Here is a 17,106-nt window from a genome sequence, read left to right on the forward strand (position 1 = left end):
ACTAATCCTAACCTCTGTCTCTTGAAATCTACCATTATAGGTTTCCATTGTTTTTTTCATCTCTTCTACTGTAACTTTCATTCCCATAAGTTCTGTGATTTGTTTTTTCAAACTTTCCATTTCTTCTTTTTGTTCATTCCTTGCCTTCTTCGTATCCTCCCTCAATTCATTGATTTGGTTTTTGATGAGGTTTTCCATGTCTGTTGGTATATTCTGAGTTAATTGTTTCCGCTCCTCTATCTCATTTGAACTATTGGTTTGTTCCTTTAACTGGGCTATATTTTCAATTTTCCTGGTGTGATTTGTTATTTTTTGCTGGCGTCTAGACATTTAATTACCTTAATTAGTTTATTCTGGAGATTGCTTTCACTTATCTTACCCACTTATTGCTTTCTTACTAGATTAGTTTGTTGTCTATCTGTTCTTTGACCTTTAGTTCAGCTTTTTCTGGACCTCTAGCTTAGTTTTTGTTTAACAGAGGATAATTTTTCAGTTCTTGTTTTCTTGTTTCTTGCCCTGCTTATAAGGTGCCTTTTCCCTCCCCACCCTTAGGGGGGTCTACATAAGTAATATAGACTCCAGCCAGATTTTCCCCGACTAAACTGGACTCCTACTGGGGGGAGGAGTTACCTGCATCAGTTTTCCCTGAGGGTGAGACCCAGTAGGTTAAAAGACTTTTCTGTGAAGTCCCTGGGCTCTGTTTTTCTTATCCTGCCCAGTATGTGGCACTTGTTTGCCTGCGAGTCCCACCAGCAAAAGATGTTTTGGCACCTTTAAGTTTGGAAGGCTCTCCCTGCTGGGGGTGTGGTGGAGACAGAGGAGAGGTTGTAGGCTGGTTTTAATGGCTTCAAATTGCTGAGTCCTGGGTTCTGAATTTCTTGAGAGAGGGATTCCACCTGAGTTAGGCTTCACCCCTCCCCTGGGGAAGGCACAGGCGGGAGACAGCCCTGAAAGCAGTTCGTTTCTGCCTATGCTTGGGGCAGTTGCAGCCTGAGTAGTCCCGCCTCTGAATCCAGAGGCAGCCGAGCCTCCATAGAGACAGCCACCAAAACCTCCGTTTCGTCCCCTTTCCTCTTTTTCGGTTAGCCCAGTAAGCGACCTCTGCCTTGACCAGGTTCGCCTGATTGGGTGCCTATTTTTAGTAGTCAGAACTTGTTTATTAATGCCACAATTGGTGCTTGGTTGGACTCAGTCCATGCTACTGTTAGAGTGTCTTTCCTTTCCCTCTGGGAAGCTGCCTGTGGGGGAGGGGCGCCAGGCGTCAGTCGCCGTGGTTTGGGGAACTCATGGTTCCAGGGGGTCTTGCAGCCGGTCCAGCTGGTCCAGACTGGGGTATGCTGTGTGTCCGGTCACTGTCGTGGCTCCAGGAGCTGTTCTGTACTGTTTCTGGTTATTTAGTAGTTGTTCTGGAGGGCAAACTAAAACGCGCTCCTTGCTAAGCCACCATCTTGGCCCCTCCTCCTCTAGCTTAAGTTTTGTTTAACAGAGGAGAATTTTTCAGTTCTTATTTTCTTGTTTCTTGCCCTGCTTGTATGGTGCCTTTTCCCCTCACCCTTCGGAGGGTCTACTTAGGTATTATAGACCCTAGCCGGATTTTCCCAGAACAAACTGGCCTCCTATCAGGAGGAAAGAATCACCTGCATCGGTTTTCCCTGAGGGTGAGACCCAGCAGGTTGAAAGACTTTCCTGTGAAGTCACTGGACTCTGTTTTTCTTATCCTGCCCAGTATATGGTGCTTGTCTGCCTGCAGGTCCCACCAGCATAAAATGATGTGGTACCTTTAATGTTGGCAGACTCTCCATGCTAGGGGCGTGGTGGAGACAGAGGAGAGGTTGTAGGCTGGTTTTAATGACTTCAAATTACAAAGCCCTGGTATCTGAATTCCTTCAGGGAGGGTTCCACGTAGTTGGGCTCCACCCCTTCCCTGGGAAGGCACAGGCTCCAGACAATCCCCCAAACAAGCTCGCTTCTGCCTATGTCTGGGGCAGTTGCAGCCTGAGAAGTCCTGCCGCTATATCCAAAGGCAGTCAAGCCTTTGTAGAAACACAGCCACAAAAACCTCTGTTTCCTTCTTTTTTTCTTCCCCCTTTTTCTGTCAGCCCTGCCCCCTTGGCGCAGGGGCAAAAATGAGCGATGTCTGCTTTGACCAGGTTCACCTGAGCTGGGGGCCTATTTTTAGTAGTCAGAGTTTGTTAATTAATTCCACAATTGGCATTTGATTCTTCACAGTCTTTGCTGCTGGTAAATTCTCTTTCCTTTCCCCTCTGGGAAGCAACCTGTGGGGGAGGGGCGCTGGTTGGCACAGCTTGGGGAACTCATGGTTCTGGGGGGGCTCGCAGCCCGTCCAGCTGGTCCAGACTGGGATATGCTGTGTGTCTCGTCACTGTTGTGGCCCCAGGAGCTGTTCTGTACTGTTTCTGGTTATTTAGTAGTTGTTCTGGAGGACGAACTAAAATGCGCACATTGTTAAGCCGCCATCTTGACCTGGAAGTCTCCCAATCACTTTTTTGATATATTGTATTCTCATTATCATTTGTCTCCAGATGTTTACTGATTTCTCTAGCAATTTCTTCCTTGACCCACTGATTATTTAAGAATTTGTTGTTTAATCTTCATTTATTTGTGAAAGTGCTGGTTCTTTGGTGATTATTAATTTCCAACTTTATTCTCTTGTGATCAGAGAAAGTGCTTTGGATAATTTCAGTCTTATTAAATTCATAAAGACTCAGTTTGTGTCTCAGCATGTTTCTATCCTGGAGAATGTTCCATGTACACTAGAGAAGAATGTATTTCCTGATATTTTGGAGTATAATGATCTATATATATGACTATTAGATCTAATCCATTTATCCCATTGTTTAGCTTCTCTGTCTCCTTGCTGATCCTCTGTGTGGTTCAGTAGAGAGTGGTGCATTGAAGTTTCCCACTATTACTGTTGATACGTCTATAGCTTCTTTCAGTTTTTCCAATATGTGCTTCATGTACTTTGGAGCTCCTTGATTGGGCGCATAAATATTTATGATTGTCCTTTTTTTCTGGTGAACTGCCCCTTTTATTAATATGTAGTGTTCTTCTTTGTCTCTTATGATGTCTTTACATTTAAAGTCTATTTTGTCTGATGTTAGTATAGAAGCTCCTGCTTTCTTTTGGTTATGGCTTGCATAGATCTTTTTCCATCCTTTCGCTTTCAGTCTAACCGTGTCCTTGAACCTAAGATGCATCTCTTGTAAACAGCATATTGATGGATTATGTTTTTTGATCCATTCTACCAGTCTAGTCTATATCTTTTAATTAGTGAGTTTAGTCCATTAGCATTCAAAGTAATTACTGTAAAAGCAAAAGCAGCTCTTGACTCTGCCGTCTTGTGCTTTCCTTTTTATTTGTCAGATCTGTATATTATTTTCCTTCTCTCCCTTTTTTCCTTTACTCATATTCTTCAATTCTGTGCCCTCCTCCAGACCTTCTCATGTCTTTTTTTTTATTAGCTAACAGGGCTCCCTTTAGTATTTTTTGGAGGGCTGGTCTCTTCTTGACTAGTTCTCTTGATCTTTTTCTTTAAATATTTTAATCTCTCCCTCAGTTTTGAAGGATAACTTGAATGGATGAAGAATTCTTGGTTGAAAGCCTTCCTTGTTCAGATTCCTAAATATATCACCACTTTTAGGTAAGGCTTGTGTTTTCTAGCTAGCCATATTTTTTTCCTGGCTCCTTCTCTTCTTTATGTTGCATGTCTGGTTCTTGTAGAATTTGTAACCTGATTGTCTTTGTACAGATGGTTATCGGAACTAAAGACATCATAATTACAAATTATTAGATTTGGTCCAATGCTCCATCCTCTTGAGATTCTTTTATATCTTTGTTCTGTTAATTATTGTATTTTTTCCTACTTTCAACTTAAGGATCATCCAGTAAGCAATTTTTTTATACCTTCATTTAAATCTGATAATGTATATTGAAAAGGAGAGCCCATAGAGAGAAGTTTGGCAGAATGCCACTAAAAAATTAATTAGTACTATGTAGGTATGGCTATTTAGCTAGTTACTAATATCACATAATTTTATTAGCATTTAGCTAGTAAACTTTGTCAAATGCTATATCATCTACGTACTTAGAGACCTTGTGGAACCCTCTGAAATGAAGAATTTAGGATCAATGGCTGAAGATATATGCCTTTCAACATTAAACATTAGTCGTTTTGTATAGAATTTTTCACATTTGAATAAACTGGGAATATTGGCATATAGTTTTGTAAAGAAAAACTTTAGGGGAGACATAAGTCTACAAGAATTTAAAGGATTGTCTTAAGTAAGAAGGATTTGATTTATTTTAAACAGTCTCAGAGGGAATACTGAGAAAGGCAGGGGGGAAATTAACTTGATGTAAAGAAGAATTTTCCAAGAGGTGTTCAAGTATAATTCAAATGCCTTCACAGGAATTCAAATGCCTTCACAGGTGCTATTTCTAGAAGTCGACTGACAAAGTTTTTTAAGTAAGGATATGATGAATTGACTTAAATTGTATGCTTTTTAATTTTGTCATTTTTTCTTTAAAATGACTAATATTCCCTGTCATTATTATCTTACTAGAGTTATGTTTTCCTGGTGTAACTTAAGTATTTTGTTCACTGTCATTGGAAGGGTTACTGCTTGCTACTTAAAAATAATTTTAAATGTTACTGGCTACCTTGAGAATAATTTCACCATAGTAAAAATATTAGTGAAGTATTAGACCAGAGGGGAAATTTTTTTCTTTTGCTTTTGTTTGTTTTTATTTTTCAGAGAGGACATTTTAATCAGTGAAATAGCTCCTTATTGGCTCTAGAATAAAGTCCAGATTTCTTAACATGGCTAATAAAAGCCCTGGAAATCTGACCTCTCTGGGCTCTTTGGCTATTTGGCTAGTAGTATGTTCTGGCCACACTACACTATGGATTGGCTCCCTACGATGTCCTGCCTTACTTCTGGGCTTTTCTACACTGTCCCCCTTGTATTCTTGCCAGATTTAGGTACAATGCGAGGAGTGAGGGGATTGTAAACTACCCATTTCCAGCCCTAATAGGTATTACAGTTTACTGGTAGAGACAGCATTTTATATTTCTTTAATACTTTATAGTTCACTGTTGAGGTGGACAGGACTGTAGTTAAGTTTGTTTTTGTGGTTATTATTATTTTTTTTAACGGATGAAAACAGAAGTTGTGTGGTCTTCTCAAGGAAATAAAGCTAAAGTTTTTTAAAAATCCAAGTCTAATCTTATAGTTCTATGCATTTATTCACTCAGTAAAAATCTGTCATGTGTGTTGCATACTAGGCAACACATTAAAGATACAAAGATGAAGAGAAAAGATAATTTATTATTACAATGCAATGTGATTTGTGGTATGCAAGGTACTATGCAAGAGAATACTAGACTAAGAATTGGTTAGAGAAAGGCGTACCATAGAAGAGAATCCTGAGCTGAAATCTTCCCAAGAATAGATTTGATATTGCTATTCTTTATAGCTCATAAACAAAAATTAGCATAGCACAAATTTAATACTGTATAGAAATGCTGATGGGATGACTAATAGAGGGCTGAATAATTTGATAAAGATCGATGATTATCATGTTAGATGAGATGAAACTATTATTGTACACAACTTATTGGAAGACTGATTCATTTAGTAAAAAAACTATCAAGGAACCTATCAGGAGCATGTGGAAATGTCTTATCTCTGGTAGAGAAGCAAAAGCAAGTATTGGACACCGAGTAAAGCCAATTACCATCAAAACAAGTTTGTATATATAAATTCTGTTATAGAACTTTTAAAATTTTATTGATTTATTAAATTAAGAAAACAACAACAAATGAACAAAAACTCTCTTAACATATGATCATTCCGTTCTACATATATAATCAGTAATTCACAATATCATCACATAGTTGCATATTCATCATGATCATTTCTTAGAACATTTGCATCAACTCAGAAAAAGAAATAAAAAGGCAACAGAAAAAGAAACAAAACGAAAACAAAAGAGATTATACATACCATACCCCTCATCCCTCCCTTTCATTGATCACTAGCATTTCAAACTAAATTTATGTTAACATTTGTTCCCCCAGTATTTATTTTTATTCCATATGTAGAACTCTTATTTAGATATCTTATTTTTATTGTTAAGATCCAGCTCAAATGTTACCTTGAGTCTATGTCTTTTCTGACCACTTCCCCACATATAATTAATTGTTTCCTAATTTGTACTACCTGTAGAATAGTGCTTTGTTCCTATTTCTACTAGCACATGAATCACTCCATTTCTTTATGTACTTCTCCACTTCAAGATTATAAATTCTTTGAAGGCACAGATTCTGTCATATTGATATTTGAATCCATTTTGTATCATCACCAGATCATTGAAATAAATGTTTGTAGAAATGAAGTTAAAGAAATAATTTGATTTTGATTCTAAGTACTTGTCTCAACCTTAAAATCCTGTCTCACCAAGTATAATGTTTTAATGAGATTGTTTAACAAAATACTCTGCATCATTGCTCCAACTTATATTTCTGCTCTTTTTTACAGTGGTTCTATTTTCTAGTTTTCTCCCTTTGTAAACCGCTGCAATAGCTATACTGTTTCCTAAATGTAATTATGTCCTTCCATTCTTTTACTGCTTCAGAATCCTTTGCCTGGGCTTTTCCTTCCAGTCACTTTATAAGGATCACCTGAGATGCTACCTGTTCTAAGACGCTTTTCCTGATTTACTTGCCAGATATTCTCTCTACCTTTTATACATCATTTTATAAATGAACTATGATCTTTCTGTGGCAGACTTTTGAATAATAAGTTGAAATTAGATGGAGTGGTGAGATTTGTATCAATTGTAGAATAAACTGTTCATCTCAGAAAGCATGCTTTATTAGATTTTTTAAAATCTTCTTTATTATATAATGTAACATACATACAAGGCAGAGAAATAAAAAAGAGTTTTCAAAGAACTCTTCAACAAGTATTTACAAGACAGGTCCCCAGAGTTTGTCATGAGCTACCACAAGATCCTCTCAGTTTTTTCCTTTTAGCTGCTCCAAAATATAGGAGGCTAGAAGGCATGAATATTTTTTATCATCAAAATCTACTTTTTTTTCTTTTTTGTGAAAAATAACATATATACAAAAAAGCTATAAATTTCCAAGCACAGCACCACAATTAGTTGTAGCACACATTTCACATTTGACATGGGTTACAATTCCACAATTTTAGGTTTTTACTTCTAGCTGCTCTAAGATACTAGAGACCAAAAAGATATCCATTTAATGATTCAGCAATCATATTCATTTGTTAAAGCCTATCTTCCCTGTACAATTTCACCATCACCTTTCATCTTTCTATCCCTCTCTTTAGGGGTGTTTGGGCTATGACCATTCCAACTTTTTCATGTTGGGTCTGTCATAGATACGGGTTAAGGAAATGGAACTATCTGATGTTCTGGAGAGGCTAGCTGCTCTGCATTTCAGGACTTATCTGGTTCAGGGACCCATCTCGAGGTTGAAGGTTTCTGGAAAGTTACCCTAGTACGTGGAACCTTTGTAGCATCTTATATAATGCCCTGGGTGTTCTTTAGGATTGGCAAGAAGGTTTTGGTTGGGGTTTGGCAAGCTATGATAGGTAGCAATGTCTAAATGAAGCTTGCCTAAGAGTGACCTCCAGAGTAGCCTCTTGACTCTATCTGAACTCTCTCACCCACTCATCCCTTGTCCATTACACTTCTTTTCCCCCTTTTGGTCAGGATGGAATTGTTGATCCTATGGTGCCAGGGCCAGATTCATATCTGGGAGTCATCTCCCAAGCCACCAGAGAAACTTTCACCCCTGAATGTCATGTCTCACGTAGAGGGGAGGGAAATGGTTTCACTTATACAGTTGGGCTTAGAGAGAGTGAGGCCACATGTGAGCAACAAAAGAGTTATTAGGCATATCTATAGATAGGTTAAGCGTCTCTGCTACCTACATAAGCTTCACTAGAGTAAGCCTCAAGATTAAGGGCATGGCTTATTGATTTTGGTGTCCCTAATGTTTGACACAGTATCAGGGGATTCCCTGATGGTAAAGTTTAATCATTCCATATATTTTTTCCCATCCCTCAAGGGACTTTGCCAATACTTTTTGATTATCTTTTTCATATACTCTAAGATGTATCCAGGCATTACATTAAGCTGTACAGGATTAAAAGACGTCTTTCTTATTCTGGGCTCCCTGTGTTTCAGTTGTTCAAATGAGCTATACAAATAGGTTGAGTTAGATTATGTGCTGCAGAAAATTTCAGTTCCAGACCAAATAAACCTTTCTTCTTTTGGTTTCAAAGGGTATGTGTGATTCTAAAATATAGACAATGTTTTTCTTACCCCTGTGTTCTGAATTACTTTAACCCCAACGTGATTGGCTTCGTTCTTTAAAATCCAGAAATAGTTAAAAAAAAAAAAAATCCAGAAATAGTAGTTACCACTGTGGACTAAGTGTGTCTGCTATAAAAGCTTACAGTCTAGGCCCTTGTTTTCTTGTAAGCATTTTCTAAAGGAGATCATACCATTGTTGTTGTTTTGTTTCTGGCTTATTTTGCCTCACTAAATGTCCCACACATTCATTCACATCCTTGTTTGACACACAACTTTGTTCCTTTTTTGTAGCAACACAACATTTGTTCATAAGTATACGCCATCGTTCGCCAATCTGCTTCTCAGTCAGCGTATCCTTCAGCCACCTGCATTCATCAGGGATCATGTATAGTGCCCAAAGTCTACAGTCCATCAACACTCTCAATTTTAAATAATTTCATTGTTCCCAAGCAAAGAAAACCAATAAACACACGCTCACCAAATAGGAAATCTAAACCTCCTCTTAACTCTTGCCCCTTCCCCCCATTATTTACCCCTGCTGTTGCTGTGGTACTGCTGATGTTTTCCTTTAAAACATCGCCCATAGCATGCAATAGCAATTTTTGCCCTGGACGTAAACAGTCTTTGTACATGAATCATACCTTTGAAGTAGTTCTTGCAAGAACTAGTTTATATTTCTAGTGTCGATCAGTGGGACACATAGGTCCATACAAACCCTTTAAATCTTATTCACCTTCAATATGGTAATATTAATTCTAGACCCACTAGAAAAGTGCCTTTATTTCTATCTGTTCCCTTACATTGGAGTTCAACCTCATTAGCTAACTGTTCACCCATCTCTAGCTTCTGTGTATCTCTGAGTCCCCTATATTATGTATTATAAGCCGCTGATTTTACCTTTACCATGGTCATAAAAGCAGAATCATACAGTATCTATCCTTTTGTGTCTGGTTTATTTCCCTCAGCATTGTGTCCTCAAGGCTTATCCATCTTGTCATGTGCTTCAGGACATCATTTCATCTAACTGCTCCATAATATTCCATTGTATGTAATACCACATTTTGTTAATCCACTCATCTGTTGATGGGCATTTGGATTGTTTCCATCTTCTGGCAATTGTGAATAATGCTGCTATGAAGATCAGTGTGCAAATGTCTGTGCCATTGTTTTCAGCTCTTCTGGGTATATACCAAGTAATGCTATTGCCGGGTCATAGGGCAACTCGATATTTAATTTCCTGAGGAACTGCCTAACAGTCTTCCATAGTGGCTGCAACATTATACATACCCACCAGCAGTGCATAAGTATCTCGATTTCACCGTATCCTTTCCAACATGTATAATTTTCTTTTTGTTTAATAGCAGCCATTCTTATAGGTGTGAGGTGGTATCTCATTGTAGTCTTGATCTGTTTTTCCCTTATAGCCAATGAAAATTAACATCTCTTCATGTGCTTTTGAGCCATGTGTATTTGCTCTTCAGAAAAACGCCTGTTCATATCTTTAGCCCATTTTATAGTTGAGTTGTTTTTCTTTTGTTGTTGTTTTATGATTTCTTTGTGTACACAGGATATCAAACCTTTGTCCGATATGTGATTCCCAAATATTTTGTGCTATTGAGTTGGCTGCCTCTTCACCCTTGTGACAGTCTGTTAAGGTGCAGAAGCATTTGATATTGAGGCGTTCCCATTTATCTATTTTTTCTTTTGTTGCTTGTGCTTTAGGTATAAAGTTTAGGAAGTTACCTCCTATTTCTAGGTCTTGAGAATGTTTCCCTACATTTTCTTCTAGAAGCTTTATGGTGCTAGTTCTTATGTTTAGGTGCTTGATCCACTTTGAGTTAATTTTTGTAAAGGGTGTAAGATAGGGGTCCTCCTTCATTCTTTTGGCTATTGACATCCACTTCTTCCATGCACATTTATTGAAAAGACTATTTTGTCCCAGGTCAGAGAATTTGGGGGCCTTGTCAAAAATCAGTTAACCATAGATCTGGTAGTCTATTTCTGCACTTTCGATTTGATTCCATTGGTCAGTGCTTCCGTCTTTGTGCCATAGCATGCTGTTTTGACCACTGTGGGTTTATAATAGGTTTTAAAGTCAGAGAGTGTTAATCCTCCTACTTCATTCATCGTTTTTAGGATGTTTTTAGCTATTCGGGGTCTCTTTCCCTTCCAGATGAATTTGGTAAGCCACATCTTCAAAGTAGGTTGTTGGAATTTTGATTAATACTGTGTTGAATCTGTAGATCAATTTGGGTAGAATTAACATATTCCTCAGTTAGGCCATTGCTTGTGTATAGAAACATTACTGACTTTTGCGCATTAATTTGATATCCCACCACCTTACTGAATTTGTTTATTAGCTCAAGTAACTTTGCTGTAGATTTTTCAGGATCTTCCAAGTATAGTATCATATCATCTGCAGATAATGAAACTTCATTAGATTTTATGGATTTTTTTCATGGTTCATCTTTATTCCCTACTTTTTTTTTTTTTTTTTTTTGCATGTCCAGGCATCGGGAATCGAACCTGGGTCTCCAGCATGGCAAGCGAGAACTCTGCCTGTTGGGCCTCCGTGGCCCACCCAGTCCCTATTTTTAGAACCAAGGTTGACACTATCATGTCACATATAAAACATATATTTTTTTTAGAGCTGATATGAGTTTTTATTCATTTCTTCACCATTAGATGGTATGGTCCTGCTTTATGCTTGCCATTATTAAAGTATTGGTAATTGTCCATTTACTTGTCTATAGTCCCCTTCTGAGGTCATTATTCATCATTCTAGTACCTAGAATTTATCTACAGTAAGTGTTCATTGAGTGATTGAATGAATAACAAAATTGTTTTCTTGGCTAAAATTTCCCCTTTCCCCCACGTTTATGTACCTGAGGTAATCAGGTTACATAAATGTAGAAAACACTGTTTTAGCATAATTTACCATCATGTACAAAAATTAGAAGGACTACACCCCCCTTTCTATATGGGATATTCCTGCTTCTGGGATATCATAAGCTTATTTCCAGAACAGTCTTTTTTTAAATGCTATAATTCTTTTTAATAATCAGAACAAATAAATAAGACTATAATAAGTCAATACAAATTCAGAATAATATTTTATATTTGTATTTTAAGTTGCTACTATCCCAATAAGAATAAGTAAGAATATATGAACCAATGTCCTATCATTCAGATTATCTACTTTTTTTTTTTTTTCACATGGGCAGGCTCCAGGAATCAAATCCAGGTCTCTGGCATGGCAGGCGAGAACTCTGCCACTGAGCCACGGTGTACTGCCCCAGATAATCTATTTTTAATATTCAATTCAGTGGTAGTTTTCTATAGTTCAGGGTTCTAATACAATCTCAATATTGAAGCAGTTAACCCTGTGATGCATATATTATTTTAAATTTAATAATTTTGAAATTAGGCTGTATCTCAGTCATTGGCTGTCAAGTGGCAGTCATGCAGTAGTTGTCATTGACTCTGTATATACAAACTTAGTTACAGCTATTTATATTGCTATCACTGCAGTTGGATTATGTACGTTGTTGGCTCTATACATTTAATTACCATTTAAAATTTCTTTGTGAAGAATATGCTATAATTTAACCAAAAAGTTATTAAGTATGCAAAAAGCCACAGAGACAGAGCAGCTGAGTACGGATTTGATATCAGTGATACATGTATTTGTTGTTGAAGGAATGACAAAGCATTTCTACATTTTCTAGCAAAGCAACAATCACGTGTTTTATAGGCTAAGCAAAGCACCTCAAGGCAGAGAAAATGGTCAGATCTTTAGAAGAAGTCTAAGTCTAAAGACATTTTTCAAAGTTATTTCATTAATTGTAAAATAAAATTATAAATGATAGCGTGTCATAGTTTCATTGACATTTTTTTTTTCTTCCTGGTGTGTTACTGTATAAATAAACAGTAGTACTGACTTTGGTACCTTGTCTTGTATTTATTTTTCTTATGTCACTCTTGATTAGTACTCACATATCCCTATAAAAACAGAAGACATCACCTTCCTGATTAATGGCTTAGGTATACATGGATGTTCCCTAGTCTAGAGTCTGAACTTTGTTAAATATGTTTGGAATGAATACAAGCTTGGAACAATAATGGCCAGTGATTTCATATTAGCAAATAAGCTGTTAGATCTTTTTCACATATAAATGGTGAGTTTAATCACTTTTCTCTCAAGACTATCATAGACCATTTTTTGCTTAGCTCAAGCTACTGTTTGTTTTTGCTCCAGCTTGATTCTAAGACTCATTTATTTGCACATTTTAGGAAATATAATAAGCAGTTTTGTATATTTTAAATCATTTATAGAGGGAACTCAGGGACAGAGAAAATGAATACAGTTAACAAGAAGGTGCTTGCTTTTGCTTCACAGGTCACCGAATCAGTTGGCTGTCAGGAGGCTTATCTTCTGTGGTAGATAAGCAAGAGGATCATGGCAGAAATATGCAGAGACATCCCAAACATGACACAAATCTGTGCTGTTAGCTGACCATGTATCAGATGGCTAACTTTTATCTCATTCCGGGTCACCTTATCATGATCTCATGCAGCTGCTCCTCTTGAAGCATGTCCACATGTATCCTCTGAAATAATAAGTTTATGGGCTCAAGAATCTAGAGCTAAAGATCCTGGATACGCTTACTAAATTGAGAGCGTCCTACAAGTCAAAAGTTGTGTAATATGTGTATATCTTTATATTGGCTAGACCTAGTGGGGTGTAAGGGTTATTTCAAGGTGTGGGTGAGAGAGTCTGACATACTAGTATCAGATTTACTTTACATTCCTTATCATAATATATGAACTTCACAGTGTAGTAATGCACATTATTACTTCTTAATGCATATAACTATGTACTCTGCAGGAGATTTTTTTTTCCTTGTAGAGAATATTAATGAGCTATTTGCAATGAATTATTCTAATGTAAAATATTATATACAGAGATTATGTTCTTTGAACCTTATCTAAACTTTGTTTATAGGCATAATAAATCCTTATTATTACATTTAAACTGCTTTTGTTCTTACTTTCCTAGGATTCTGACACTTCATGACATGTCATTACCCAGAGCAATAATGAACATTGATCTGTTTTGGATTAGTTGATGACCTTCAGAAATGATCCAGTAATATCTACTGCAAAGAAGCTGGCCATAACCCGTTTGGAGTAAACAACCCGTATTGTTACTGAATTTTCAAGATGACAGATCCAATGATGGATTTTTTTGATGATGCCAATCTCTTTGGTGAGACCTTGGAAGATTTATCAGATGATGCATTTGTACAACCAGGACCTGTTTCATTAGTTGATGAATTGAACTTGGGTGCAGAATTTGAACCTTTGCACATAGACTCACTGAATCATGTTCAGGGTACTCCAACACATCAGAAGATGACTGATTTTGAACAGTTAAATCAGTTTGATTCATTGAAATTTCATCAAGCTAATCAGTCTTTTGGTAGCCCAGTTGAACATGTGTTATCTCCACACTCTCAGTTTAATTGTTCTCCCATCCACCCGCAAAACCAATCCAATGGTTTGTTTCCAGAGGTAGCAGATGGCAGTCCAATGTGGGGCCATCAGACAGCTACTAGCATTTCAAATCAAAATGGGTCTCCTTTTCACCAACAAGGACATTCACACTCTATGCATCAAAATAAAAGCTTTGTGGCACATCATGACTTTGCCTTATTCCAGGCCAGTGAACAACAAACACAATGCCCTTCCCTACGTTCCCATCAAAACAGAAATGGTCTTAACCCAGGGCAAAATTCTCTTAGCCAGTCTAAAAGTTTTATGGATGTTAATGTTTCTGGCTCACATAGAGTCAGTGTTAACCACCCACCACAAATTACTAATGTATCTACTTCACAGCAGTCTCTTTCAATGCAGCAATTTTCTCAAACATCAAATCCTTCAATACACTTTCTCAAATGTAGCAATCATCAAGAAGGAAATTTTAATCGACCTTCTCCAAATATGACTTCTTGTTCTGTCAGTAATAACTCACAGCAGTTTTCCTCACATTATTCTTTTTCTAGTAATCATATATCACCAAGCAGTCTTCTTCCGTCCTCTGCAGTACTTACATCTAATCATTCAAATCAAACTTTATCTGATTTTACTGGAAGTAATTCCTTTTCACCTCATAGGGGAATCAAGCAAGAATCCACTCAGCATATCCTAAACCCCAATACATCATTGAATTCAAATAATTTTCAAATGTTGCATTCGTCACATCCTCAGGGTAATTATAGCAATTCAAAATTATCTCCTGTGCACATGAGCTTCCCAGAGCCTGTTGACTCAGGAACTCAAATGGGCCATTTCAGTGATCATGTAGAAACTAATGGCTTTTCATCTTTAGAAGAGAATTTACTTCATCAAGTCGCATCTCAAACTGAGCCATTCACAGGACTTGACCCAGAGGACCTCCTTCAGGAGGGTCTCCTTCCACAATTTGATGAGTCAACATTTGGGCAAGATAATTCAAGTCATGTTTTAGATCATTCATTTGATCAGCAGTTTACTCCACATCTTGCGAAACGGCCTTCTGATATGTCTCAAACCCAGTTGCAAAGTCAGGCTCGGAGCTGGCATTCATTTTCTAATCATCAGCACTTACATGATAGAAATCGCCTCTGTTTTCAGCGACAGGTATGTAGCTCTCTTTTTTTTGATGATTGGGGGTAAGCTGGATCTTACTTGAGTTTATTTTGTATGAGGCATATTCAAGATTTCTAACTTGAGAATTTTGTTTGCTAAGTGAATACACGTACTTTGACATAGTTTAAGCCTTACATTTGACAGTGATTCATTGTTGTTCTTGAATCAATATACTCATTTCTATATTTTGAAAAATTGTAAAATTGTAAGATCTCTTGTAACTTTCAATTATGATTGTCTTTGATGAAAGGACATTTTATTAAAAGCAAACAAACATGAACTTAAGCAGTAATCATAATTAAAGGGAAACATTACAAATATGATGGAACAGGACTAATAAACTTATAAAAAGAATTGTATAAGTTGATAAACAAAATTTTAAGATCTCAGTGGATATCTAGAAAACACAGATAACCTGAAAATTCATGAGAGGAAAGGAAACTAGTAAACAACTAGAATGATATCCAACCTTAATAATAAAAATGCAGTTTGGAATGAGGTTTTATTTTTACCTATTGGAAAAAATTTAATGCTAATACTTAATGCTGGCAAATGTATGGTATAATTGGTATTTTCACTGCTTCATTAATTGATACAAATATTTTGGAAAGCAGTTTGGTGATATACGTAAGGGTATAAAAAATACTTCATTGCAATAATCCAAATATGGCAAAATAAGACACCCAAACATGTTTATCTTACTATAAAAAGATACAAATTGAAATATAATTTATTAATCATATCACATAGACAATTTTAGGCATTAAAAACACTTGGAAGATTAACACTGAGAAAATGATGGGGAAAAGCCCAAAATTCGAAATCAGGATCACAGTAAAATGTTTAGGAGTATAGGCTCTGGTAACAGGCTATTTGGGTTAGAATTGCAGCTCCTGTCACTTATTAGCTCTGTGATTTTAGGCTAGTTATATATCTTCTCTGTGCCTCATTTCCTCATTGTTAAAATGGGTAAAAAATAATAGAATCTACATATGGTGACTTTGAAAGAATTAAGTGAGTTCTAGCATGTGAAAGTGTTTAGAACTGTTCTTAACATATAGTAAGTATTTAATGAATGTCTTTATTATACTTATTTTTAATAATTAGTGTGAAAATATGCATATGAAAATAACTCTGGAAGGAAATAACTTGTTTTAGGATAATGGAATTACAATTCTCTTTTATTTTCTACAATTTTTTTTGTCATTTGAGTATATTACTTTTATAATGAAAAATGTGTTTGTTATATTTTATCATGTTTCTCTGTAATCTTGTTAAATTTAGGATTCATAAAATATTTCAATGCCTTAGTTAGTAAATGAGATTTGGTGGACGATGAAATATGCCACCATTCTTGAAGTTAAATATTTAGGGACCTGTTTTTCATTTCAAAGCCTTTAAGTATTTGAAAAAAATAAAAGCTCTATGTTTTCCATTGGGTTGATTTTAGTTGTTTCAAATGGTATTTTCAATACATATTTTGAAATGTATAAATAGATGGGAGGCAGGCCATAGTGGCTCAGCAGGCAGAGTTCTTGCCTGCCATGCTGGAGACCCAGGTTTGATTCCTGGTGCCTGCCCATGCAAAAAAATAAAAATATAAATAGTTGTAAATTATTTGAAAGGCCCTTATTTCATATTTTCTGGCTATATTGGAAGATAGTATATCTATTACCAATAACAAAAATCTAAACTAACTTAAAAAGCTGTTGCTTCCAAAAGTGTTCTGACATTTTTTAAGAGATTGTATATAAAATGATAACAAACGTCCTAAAGATAAATCTGATACTTGTCTTCAAATGTTTGCAGGATTTTAGAAGTCAGATTTAAGATCAGGAGGTGGAAGTCATAGAAAAGCAGATTACCATTTGGTGTAAGCAAGTTTCAAATAAAACTCCCTTTCATTGAAAGCAGGAAGACAGCAAGCTCATAGAAGGAATTCCTTTGGTGGGTGGGAAATGGACTAAATTATTGGTTCTTTTCACCTCTTTAAGATGCTATGGTTGTTAATTTTAGGTTTCATTCAAGGGCAAATCGTTCATA

At 36.4% G+C, this 17,106-nt stretch overlaps 1 protein-coding gene across 8 annotated transcripts in view; it reads left to right on the plus strand.

Moving 5' to 3' along the window:
* CHD9 (chromodomain helicase DNA binding protein 9) overlaps window positions 1-17,106 on the plus strand; it is a 298,663-nt gene that overhangs the window by 81,860 nt on the left and 199,697 nt on the right. For 7 of the 8 annotated variants that reach the window (XM_077132437.1, XM_077132435.1, XM_077132440.1 and 4 more), the window contains exon 2: window positions 13,433-15,054. In XM_077132437.1, the coding sequence (XP_076988552.1) occupies window positions 13,597-15,054 (1,458 nt within the window). In that variant the 5' untranslated portion in view covers window positions 13,433-13,596. Of the gene's footprint in view, window positions 1-13,432; window positions 15,055-17,106 lie in introns of those variants that run through there. The other variant, XM_077132442.1, reaches the window with a different exon arrangement.

This window comes from Tamandua tetradactyla, chromosome 16 (genome assembly GCF_023851605.1).
Source record: "Tamandua tetradactyla isolate mTamTet1 chromosome 16, mTamTet1.pri, whole genome shotgun sequence".
NCBI classification, from domain to species: domain Eukaryota; kingdom Metazoa; phylum Chordata; class Mammalia; order Pilosa; family Myrmecophagidae; genus Tamandua; species Tamandua tetradactyla.